At 36.3% G+C, this 12,038-nt stretch overlaps 1 protein-coding gene across 2 annotated transcripts in view; it reads right to left on the bottom strand.

Annotated features, from left to right (window-relative positions):
* The window catches only part of FERMT2 (FERM domain containing kindlin 2), a 73,544-nt gene that overhangs the window by 20,298 nt on the left and 41,208 nt on the right, over positions 1–12,038 (bottom strand). For both annotated transcript variants that reach the window (XM_045567003.1, XM_045567008.1), the window contains exons 4-6: positions 11,060–11,194; positions 2,331–2,556; positions 2,120–2,222 (exon numbers count right to left, since the gene is read on the bottom strand). In XM_045567003.1, the coding sequence (XP_045422959.1) occupies positions 2,120–2,222; positions 2,331–2,556; positions 11,060–11,194 (464 nt within the window). The remainder of the gene's footprint in view (positions 1–2,119; positions 2,223–2,330; positions 2,557–11,059; positions 11,195–12,038) is intronic.

Here is a 12,038-nt window from a genome sequence, read left to right as displayed (position 1 = left end):
GCGGTGACTCACGCCTGTAATCCTAGCACTCTGGGAGGCCGAGGCGGGTGGATTGCTTGAGCTCAGGAGTTCGAGACCAGCCTGAGCAAGAGCGAGACCCCGTCTCTACTAAAAATAGAAAAGAAATTATCTGGCCAACTAAAAAATATATATAGAAAAAATTAGCCGGGCATGGTGGCACATGCCTGTAGTCCCAGCTACTCGGGAGGCTGAGGCAGTAGGATCATTTAAGCCCAGGAGTTTGAGGTTGCTGTGAGCTAGGCTGACGCCACGGCACTCACTCTAGCCTGGGCAACAAAGCAAGACTTTGTCTCAAAAAAAAAAAAAAAAGAAAAAGAAAAAGAAAAAAAGAAAATGACATTAAAATATGACAGAAGATAACTGATTTTTCAATACTACAAAAAGATTCTGTATATTATTTTCCAGGGAAATAATCACTAGATATTATAGCCTGTAATATAAGAAATCTGATTTGATGACATTAAAGGTAGAACTACTGATTACTTTTCAGTATTGTTGCAACTTGCTATACTAAAGTGTAATCAGAAAACTAATTATTTGGGAGAACATCTCTGCGGAGATGCATAAAGTGGCAGGTCCTTAGAAAGAGTAGTTATTTTACGTATCCAAAATAGACGGTACATAAATACTTGTGGAAAATAGATTTACTTACATGTTATTGAATTATCCATTTAATTATATTAATAAAAATCAATAGGAATGCATTAATAATACTACAGGTTAAGTATCCCTTATCTGAAATGCTTTGGACTTTCTGTTTTGGATTTAGAATATTTACAGGTTTTGGAATATTTGTAATATACTAGTTGAGCATTCCTAATCCGAAAATCTGAAATGAGCATTTCCTTTGAGCATCATGTTGGCACTCAAAAGTTTCTGATTTTGGAGCATTTTGTATTTCCAGATTGGGGATGGTCAATCTGTACCTTAGAATGTTAATACAATACATCTCTCTCCTCTCTTCACAAATGTAACTATTCCCAAAATAGCTTTAGTTTTACTAAAAGATATGATGTGGCCTGAAAATGAATTAAAATTATTTTTTATAGTTTAGTATGTACATTTTACTATTGTATGAAGAATTACTTAAGCACATAAGACGATAAATATATACATTAAAATCCAGACATGAAAAGGATGACAGTATAGCCAAGAGAGGTTTTCCCAGGATGACAGAGAAGGAAAAGATCCAAACCTCTGTGCCAACTGTTTTCTGGGAGGAAAACATCCAGATCTTTACAGCAAAGTTAAATCTTACCAGAAAAGCAAAGTACCACAGCAGCACAGATGATACCAATCAGAGTAAAAGCAGATGTTTGTCTGTTATACAGGTAAAAAGGTACACTTAAAAAAAGGTTTTTTTAAAGCAAGATCTTTTGACTCATAGTTATCAAAAAGTAACTGAAAAGGTAATCTTTCTAAAACTTTTGTTTTACTTAAAATATAGTTTAAGAGAGATGTTAAATTAAGAAAAACCTTTACCAATTCTCCAGTACCAAACTAGTACCTTTAAAATACAAATCAACCAAAAATGTAATTATCTTGACAAAAAAGAAGATGGTTTAATTATGCTTTCAACCTACTAAAACAACAGGTTTATTTAAAATTCAAATGTCTTTGCCTAAAGCTTTGGGTTTTAATTTAAATTTTTTTTTTTTTTTTTTTTTTAGAGATAGGGTCTTCATTGCCCAGGCTAGAATGCAGTGGTATGACCATACCTCACTATACCCTCAAACTCCTGGGCTCAAGCCATCCTCCCACATCAGCCACCTGAGTTGCTAGGATTATAGGCATGTGCCACCAAGCCCAGCTAATGTTTTTAAAATTTTTTTTTTGTAGAGACAGGGTCTTACTATGTTGCCCAGGCTGGTCTCAAAGTCCTGGTCTCAAGTGATCCTCTCCCACTTCAGCTTCCCAAAGTGCTGGGATTGCAGGCAGGAGGCACTACGCCTGGCCTGGGTTTTTAATATTATTCAAGACTTGCCATAGACAAACAATTCCTTACCCCACCAACTTCCAAAAACTAACATCCAAATGAACAGAAAACAAACAAAAAGGAAAAAAAAAAAAAAGAGAGATCCCTTTAAACCCTCGGTACCTTTGGATTCAAATCAAAAAAGCTGTAATACTTGAATCGGAGCAGCAAGGCCTCATTTTCCTTCACATCTTGTTCCATGAGAGATCTTGAAGAATCAAGCCACCTGAACAAATTAACAAGAACAGTGGAACAAAGCAAGACAGAATTAATAAAATAAGTCTACCTCTAGTTAGATAAAGAAATTCAGTTGCTTCTCTATCTTAAAACCTACCCTTGGTTGATTTTTGCTTTATCAAGAAGAGCTTGAGGCTTGAACATTTTTGCCAAGATTTCTGGTGATGTGATTGGTTGACTGACAGCAAGTATACCAGGGTTGCCTTCTGACAAAGCACTATCACCAAACCAGGCAGAAGTTGGTGACAAGGGGCTTCCATCATGAGCATCATAAGTGGGGGTCATTGTTTTACTATAAAGTCCTGGGCTTGAATATATACTTCCTAATAAGTAACATGAAAAATAGGTAGTGAGTATGAAGTACAGAATCTTAGTTTTCAGTAATAATGTATACTATGATATAAAGCACATTGTAAAACACAAGTTTCATCCTGAAAGGAAAGCTTAGTATATTATTTTACCTGTTTTGAAAACGTGAAATTAACTTCATTTGCATAAGATTAAAACATAATAACAGAGCTTTAAGAGTATAATTAAATTGGCAGAAATTCTGGGGAAAAATGAGTTCAAGAGAATTAGGAAATAAGGATATAGCTGAAGCAGACAAACACTTTTGTGTGTAAATTGTGGCAAGGCTCACCTTTCAGAGGGCCAATGTAAAGAACATCGGTGCCTATAGAAAAGGAAAGAAAGGAATTCAGAAGGTAAAGGAAAGGCAACAATAAGAGGACAGAAACAAGGATGAAAAGGAAATGGAAAAAAGAAAAAACAGATTTTTTTCCTAATTTTGAATGATAAACTGAAGTACATATTTCAAGTAGATTTCAGAGTAAAGAACCTTAGAAACTACAACCTAAGAAAAACAAATTTCTTGTCCAATTCAAAAGCACGAAGCTGCGCTTTAGTCAAGCATATAGTGATAAACATGTCTAGAATGTTTACCACCATTTGAAATCCATACTGTTTTAAGATAACTCAATGTAATTGAGTAAATTCACATAAATTAAGAGAATAATTTTATGTTAATGTTTTCTCAGTGAATAGCTAAACTGGTTTCAACAGACTTACAAATAAAGTATTAATGCAGAAGGGTGGATAAAAGTTTGCCCTAGAAAGAGGCTAACAAAGATACATTTTATAATTAACCCCCCGAAAACAGGGATACTGTCTTATCTTCCAATTCTTCAGTAAGATAGGGCTAGGCATTCGGTAGAGGGTACGTAAATGAAAATGTTAAATGAGTCATCTAATGATACAGTCTCCTTCATTTAAACTACAAAAATTAGGCCAGGCACAGTGGCTCACCCCTGTAATCCTAGCACTTTCGGAAGCCAAGGCAAGAGTGAGATCCCGTCCCTACAAAAAAATTAAAAAATCAGCCAAGTGTAGTGGCACATGCCTGTAGTCCCAGCTACTCAGGAGGCTGAGACACGATGATTGCTTGAGCCCAGGAATTTGAGGTTGCAGTGGGGTATGATGATGCCACTGCACTCCAGCTCAGGTGACAGAACAAGATGCTGTCTCAAAAAAAATAAAAAATAAAAAATAAAAACCCCAAAATAATAAATAAATAAAGTACAAAAATTAAGGAGATTAGATTTAAGACATTTTAAAAAGTTCAGAATGACATTAAGTAAAAGCAGCTTGCCCCTCACCCCTACCAGGTCTTAACTCAGGTAAATTACATTCTGTCCTATAGTCATAACTTTTAAAATGTGTAATGAGTATAACATTGTTAATGGATGATGGAAAGAAAATGGCTTTTCTATTCCCCAACTTAGGAATATGCTTAGGAATCCCTCTCTTTTTCTCTCTTAAACTTAATGATAGAAACAATTACCTGTCAAAAAGTGGTAATGCTAGAGATTTTTATAGGTGTCATGACCTAGTCTAGGAAGAGAAGGCAAAATAAAAAAAATTTTTTTTTACTGAAAATATGTGATCTCTTGCTAGCCACAGTATATCTGATTTGATGTCCTTGATATGTGTTCTTCCAATGTTAGTACTAAAAAACTAGCAAAGTTGTAAACTCTCCTTTTATCAATATTTAAAGAACATTGAGAAGCTGGGCGTGGTGACTCACACCTGTAATCCTAGCACTCTGGGAGGCCGAGGCGGGTGGATCGTTTAAGCTCAGGAGTTCGAGACCAGCCTGAGCAAGAGCGAGACCCCGTCTCTACTAAAAAAATAGAAGGAAATTAGGTGGACAACTAAAAACATATAGAAAAAATTAGCCGGGCATGGTGGTGCATGCCTGCAGTCCCAGCTACTTGGGAGGCTGAGGCAGTAGGATTGCTTGAGCCCAGGAGTTCGAGGTTGCTGTGAGCTAGGCTGACGCCACGGCACTCTAGCCTGGGCAACAGAGCAAAACTCTGCCTCAAAAAAAAAAAAAAAAGAACACTGAGATAGTTACTCTTGGGGCTTTGTTTAAAAGCTGAAACCTTAAACTAGATGGGTATTTTTCAAACTTAAAATTGTGTGACACTTTTGTGAAAGGGTTAATTGGGTACCCCACACTAATTAAAAGGGCTGAAAACATTACTCCTGGTCATCTGGGCAAAGAATAATTCTGCTATAGAGAGTATACATGTAAATAAGATATGAAAAATCATCAACTTCTAGGTAAAATCTGTTTATTTCAAAGATTAAATAAATTTTTTACTTAAGAATGTTGGAATACTGAAAGCTTGTTCCTAGTATGAATCTATAATTACTATCCAAAATTGAGTGAAGTCAGGACTGACAATTTTCTTTATGAAGTTTCTAATATAGAAATATGTTCTCCCTAAATCATACATTTTAATAGAATCAGTCACCTACCCAAATGTCTTTCTTCCCTTTCAACTGAAGTCTGTATACCCTTCACTTCATACTTTGTCACTTCACTGTTCCTATTTGTTCTATGGACACGACATGGTAGTAACTCATTTAGTGTTCCCAACAACTCTATTATTCTCATTTTAGAGGAGGACTCTGAGGCAAAACAAGGTTAAATAACTTGTCCCAAGGTCAAGAACCAGTAAGTTGCAAAGCCAAGCTATAAATCAGCCAGTCTAGTTGCAGCTGTGTACACTGCCTCCATGTACTGTAACTTACCTAAGCCATTCCCAAGTGATCTGTCTAGAATTTTGTTACTAATGTCACTATTGCAAACAATATTTCAATATACATTTTTGTACTTATTTCCCAATTCTAGCAGCATTGCTCGGTCAGAGGGTATGGGCATTTTAAATTCCTCAGTCTCAGGTCAGAGGCAATCCCCACTAGCTTGTTTTCCTGATTGTCTGACTTAAAACATATCTGAAGCAAAAAACCAATAAAGAGTAAGATGAAGTAGCAGATTTAGTCAGCTGAATAACATGGAAAGAAAACTTAAAAACTTTGAGGAGAAATGAAGAGTTCAAAAAGCACTATAGTCTAAGGCCACCTACTATAGATATTAAAAATTTCATGTAAATGAATAGCTCCAGAGTATTGCTATATTTTAACACAGTAAAATCTGCCTCATAACCCTCATAACTCAGTTATCACAAATTCTTATATATTTTTTCAAAAAATACTAAAGTATTTAATACATTTTAAAGTTTTCCATCAAAATACCTATCTTATACCATACTTTTTAAAAAGGATTTTTATGTTATTTTTGTAGTATTTGTGGAGAAAATTTTCTTTAGCAAGAGTAAAAACCTAGAACTGTAAAAGTAAATGACTAACAGGTATTTGACTACCTAAAAATGTAAAACTTAATATGGTTTAAAAAGGCCACAAACAAAATGCCAGTACATAGGGGAAACTGTCTAACATATTAAAAAGATTAGTATCACTAAAAACAAAAATATAAAAGAAAACAGAGCCTATTATTTGAAAATTAACAGAATAAGAATGGCTAATAAATATATAAAATATTATTCAGCCATACTAGTGTTTTCTAGAAATGGGGCCTCACTATGTTGCCTAGGCTGGAGTACAACAGCTTTTCACAAACATGATCACAGCACATTGCAACCTTGAACTCCTGGGCTCTAGTGATCCCCCTGCCTCAGCCTCTTGAGTAGCTGGGACTACAGGTGCGTGTCATTGCATCTGGCCTCTGGAGTATATTTGATGGAAAAATTAGATACACCTAGGCAGATGATTAGGTAAATACAGATTTTCTATCTGGAAGTCATATATGGAACTTAGAAGTCATTTATAAGATCTAGGGAGACCTCTCTGTTCTGACACAGAAAGATCATTAAAACATATGGTTCACTGAAAAAAATCAAATTATAGAATATACAATATATATTAGAATCTCATTTATGTTATTTAAAACAACTAGACATGCAAGTATATACTCACACACGTATATAAACACATAGAAAGGGTATTATCAAGTTAGACTCCAAACTGTTACAACATAGTTATACACAGTAATCAAGAAATGGCTACCCTCTTGAGGAGTAGCCAGGGAGTAAGTTTAGGAGAAATTTTCACCTTTAGTTTAGTACATTTTATAAGTATTAACTGAGTTTATGAGAATTAGACTGTATTAGTGACTTCTGTAATTAAAAATATATATGAAGTCCACTAGTATGTATAATTGAGTGAGAAAACACAATGTATATAACACAGTCCCAATTTTGGGGGGAAAAAAACAAAATAAAAAAATACATAATTCGGTAATATTTAAGCATGCATTACTTTTGTACTTAAAGAATAGTTTTTAAAAAAATGTTTTGATGCTTAAAACGGTTAGGTTCTAGTTAGGAACAATGATCCTGCATAAGTGATTTTCCCAACAGTGCCAAGCAAGTGAAGTACTGATCATTTTCTGTATTATTTTAGAACTCAGATTTTTCCTTTGTCTAGCAGCCTTTAAGATTTTTTTAGAGGCCGGGCGCGGTGGCTCACGCCTGTAATCCTAGCACTCTGGGAGGTTGAGGCCGGTGGATCGCTCGAGGTCAGGAGTTCAAGACCAGCAAGAGCGACACTCCGTCTCTACTAAAAATAGAAAGAAATTATCTGGCCAACTAAAACATATATAGAAAGAAAATTAGAAAAACATATATAGAAAAAAAAATTAGCCGGGCATGGTGGCGCATGCCTGTAGTCCCAGCTACTGGGGAGGCTGAGGCAGTAGGATCGCTTAAGCCCAGGAGTTTGAGGTTGCTGTGAGCTAGGCTGACGCCACGGCACTCACTCTAGCCTGGGCAAACAAGCGAGACTCTGTCTCCAAAAAAAAAAAAAAAAAAGATATTTTAGAGAAGTTTCTACTGAGATAATTTTCTGTCTACACAATAAATCCCGACATTAGTTAAATTTCTTTGTTAAGTCTGTAACTATACTATAAAATTTATTCTTACCTTGAAAAAAGTTTTCTCCAGACCTAGGATCAGTCTAGAATAGCCCTATTGACTCCTTCCTCACAGGTAATTAGAGATTAGATATTTACCCGGTTACAGCCAGGAATAGCAAAGCATTCAAGAGCATGCCACCGGGACACAGGCATATAACACAAGGTATTTAAGAACTCGGATACTTTATCATAATTCTATGTAACAACTGGACTAAGTATGAGAATCATTAATGTTCCCTATGATTTTTAGGCAACAAAACTGCCTCAGCTTCCCAAATTCTAACTCTCTTAAGACTTACAATAACATGCATTATAAGGTTCTAATTTCGATATGAAACTATTTTGATTGCCACTACACGTGCACAGTACAATGTAAAGATTTCTCAGAGAATTTAAATTAACTGTTTTTTTCTTTTTTCTTTAAGGTAAACAAAGCTATAAAAATTAAGTAAAAGCTAAGTTGTAGCATCTCTGACCACTGACACATGTGCTAAAATTAAGGGTCTGTGTGTACTCACTGAGAGCACAAGAGGGAAGGAGGAGGGTGCGAGTGCAGCAGGATGATCAAAGCTCCAGCTCTGGAGCAGCACGGACCTGGGCTCAAAGCTCAGCGCTGCCATTTATTTGGTGTTTGCTCCTAGGCAAGTGATTCAGCCACTCCGAGTTTCTCTTCCCGTGCTACCTATTTTTCAGAATTGTTCAATTATAATAAATATATTTAATTGTGAAGATTAAATATATTACATGTAGTGTTTTGGACAACAAGTTGCTCAATAAATGTGGTTGTCAGTAATAGCAACCTTTTAATAAAAAACATTGGTTTTCCTTTCTGAAAAGGATCCCTTGCGAAGAAATAGTCCACATACGTCCCCCCTTAGGGCACACAAAACTGTCCAAAGTGCAAGCCTCTAAGAGAGAAGTGAGGAATGATACACAGACCAGAAATAAACAGCAGCTGCAGCCTGGGTGAAAAGGGAACTGGTGGTAGTAAGAACAGGGAGCCCGTGATTGGGAAGGGCAAGAACTGGTAAGGATGCCGTCCTTGGGTACAAGCTAGCCAAAAATTCAGCAATACAAGAACAGCCCAGCTGGGCACTGTGGCTCACACCTGTAATCTAAGCACTCTGGGAGGCTGAGGCAGGGGGATCATTTGAGCTCAGGAGTTTGCGACCAGCCTGAGCAAGAGACCCCATATCTACTAAAAATAGAAAAAATTAGCTGGGCATGGTGGCGTGTGTGGTGGCGTGTGCCTGTAGCCCCAGCTACTCGGGAAGCTGAGGCAGGAGCATCACTTGAGCCAGCAGTTCGAGGTTGCTGTAAGCTTGGCTGACACCACGGCACTCTACTCTGGGCAACAGAGACTTTGTCTCAAGAAAAAAAAAAACCAAAAAACAAAAACCAAAAAAACCCCAACGATGGAATCACAAAGGAGCAAGTTAGTACAGTCATTTGTCAATTAACAACAGGAATGACAGGGATACATTCTGAGATATGTGTCATTAGGCAACTGTCATTGTGCAAACATCATAGAGTGTGCTCATACAATCCCAGATGGCATGGCCTACTACATACCTAGGCTATATGGTATAGCCTACTGTTCCTAGGCTACCAATCTGTACAGCACATTACTATACTGAAGAGCATAGGCAATTGAAACACAATGGTAAGCATTTGTGTATCTGGATATAAACATAGAAAAAGTAAAAATATGGCACTATCATCTTATGGGACCAGTTATATATGTGGTCTGTTGTTGGCCAAAACATCATTATGCAGTACATGACAGTATATATTTCTCATTATGTCACAATATCACACGGACATAATCTTTTATTCTCCCTTACCTCCTCAATCTGTGGGCTCCCTCTAGCAGCCCTTTCCCTCCCACATTCTCTCCTCCACAATTATTGACTGAAAGTAAATCTCATGCTCTTTCTAAAGTAATGATTTGTTTTGTAACATGTCCAGAAACAAATGGCTCTACAGTGCAATAGTCTACTCTGTAGCCAGGCATTAAATACCCTCCCCATGGGATCCTGAAGTACCCTCGTGGTCTCTCCCACATAAACTGGCTCATATGATTTATTCATGTCTTGTACTTTTTTTTGGCCAGGACGTTCTTTGTCAATATCATCCTTGCTGCTTGGATTGCCTTATCTTTCCATCAAAATTCTAGCCACTGGAATTTAAAAGCTTAATTCACAAACTTAATTTCCCAACCCATAAAATTGAATACACTTTATTTGGAATTATTTTCTGTTTTGAATTCTTAAAACATGGTTTTCTACAATAGTCATTTAGTTTATATATTACCTCCTTGAATATAGTAACTGTGTTTTTCTACTAACCTACAAACTTAGAGCAAGGATTGTCTTATTTCTTTGTATGTCTCAAATGCAATTAGTACATAGTTACAGAAAAGTTACAAGGTCCATGACTTTAGACTTTATTAGCATTACTGTGCCGTAATTTCTTCATCCTTAAAATGTAGTAACAGAATCTACACTTCAAAGGGTTGCAGTGAGAATTAAATGGGTTTCTATGGGTAAAGTACATACCCATGAAACAGTTGTGGGCTCTAAACAGTAAGTGCTCTGTGTTTGCTTTATACATCATTATTTCAGAATTTTAAAAATCAGAATGAACTAAATTAGTAGTATTAGTTTAGATATTTGCTGAAGGGACCCATCCTGATAGATTTATAAATGTGTAGCCAATGGAAATGTGGGAAACTGTAAGTTCAGTCCATGCATATGCCCAGGACTGAAGAACTACAGAACCTCATTAATTAGTCATCTAGCCTCCCAGCAGACATTACCTATGTGCCTGCTCAATGCCATATGCCGAGTTAGGTTCTGGCAACAAAAAGGTGAGACAGTCCCTTCATGCAGGGAGCTCACAATTACTAGGGGAGAACAAGCAGTATAACATCAGACACAGCAAAGTGTGTCGACTTATGATAGAAGATGACTAATTCAGGTTGGGGAAGTGATGAAAGGGAATCTGAGGAAGCTTCTCAAAGGGGCAAAACCTTAAAGTAAAAAAGGTAGACAGGCAAGGGAACTAGCATATGCAAAACAGAGGGTTTCTTTTTTAAAGTATTAATAATTTAATTAAGGTTTTAAGTAATAACACATTAACCAAATAGTGATGTTTTTCACAATCTAAATACTAAAAAATTTCCAATTTCTGCTTGAGTCCAATTATGGTACTATCCCTTTTTGACTCTCTGAGCAAGAGAACCAGGCTTCCTCTTTAGTGATTCGACTATTAACACCTGACACGATGATATGCACATGATAGAAACTAATGACACGGATGCTGATTTCATGATTGAGGGAAAACATGCTGAAGGAGAGGTGTTTTTTTTTTTTTTTAAACCTTGCCCACTCTCCTGACCTACATAATCCATTTATCCACTGTCAGAAAAACACAGGCACGCAGTCCACAGTTCCCACTCTGAGCTCCTTGCTTAGTCAAAGTCTTACCTGATCCAGGCGTGATAAGAGGCCCCTCTAATTCAAGTGCCTCATCTTCAGACTGGTCATCTAGCTTTTTCTTTTTTTTCTTTGTTGGATCTCTGGGCTTTTTTAAGAGAGAAAGTTCTTCAGGGTGTCTGATATCTGTTAAGATAAGAAAATAGATTATTTTACTAGAATAAATGAAAATTTAAAAGCTTTACACTTAGTAAATTTGTTAATTGTTTCAAGATAAAAATTTATAATTGCCTTCTGTGTATGCATATTTTTGAGTTTTGCCAGACATTGATGCCATGCAAAAGACTGATATATGACACTGTAAAAAAAAAAAAATCTACCAAAAGCACTCTTAAATCGTTAACAACTATCTAATGAAAGTAATGACCACAAGGTGGAGAGAGGACAATCTACTGGGGTACATAAAGAAAATATTAGAACTCTAATTTATTTATATATTTATTTTTTACCTAAAACTGGAAGAAAGATATTAAGCTTTATAGTATATGGCATCCTTCACTCATTGTCTATGTTATACAGTACACATGATACACGAAGCAAATGTAATGATACTTTCACATCATTACCAAATCTCAAATTTTAATTGATTCAAACTTTTCTGCCTAAGGTTCATGTGGGATGATGGACTAAGTCCAGGAGTTCAAGGCTGCAGTGAGCTCTGATCATGCCACTGCACTCTGGCCTGGGCGACAGAGCAAGAACCTGTCTACAAAAACAAAAGAAAACAAGAACAAATTTTTCTGCCTTGCATTGAATGGCTACAAGTTTCTGTATCTACCTATTTTCACTTGAGGAGTGTGATAAGAAGCAAATTGTTAAATGACAATAACAAAAGAAATTAAAGATAACCAAAATAAATTGACATAAATTACATTATATATAATACACACCATGTTCTCAAATTGCAAGACTCAGTATTGTTAAGAAGTCAATTCTCCCCAAATGGAGCTAAAGACTTAATGGGATCCCA

Source organism: Lemur catta, chromosome 1 (assembly GCF_020740605.2).
Source record: "Lemur catta isolate mLemCat1 chromosome 1, mLemCat1.pri, whole genome shotgun sequence".
Classification (NCBI taxonomy): Eukaryota; Metazoa; Chordata; class Mammalia; order Primates; family Lemuridae; genus Lemur; species Lemur catta.
This window is presented reverse-complemented; position numbering and strand designations above follow the sequence as displayed.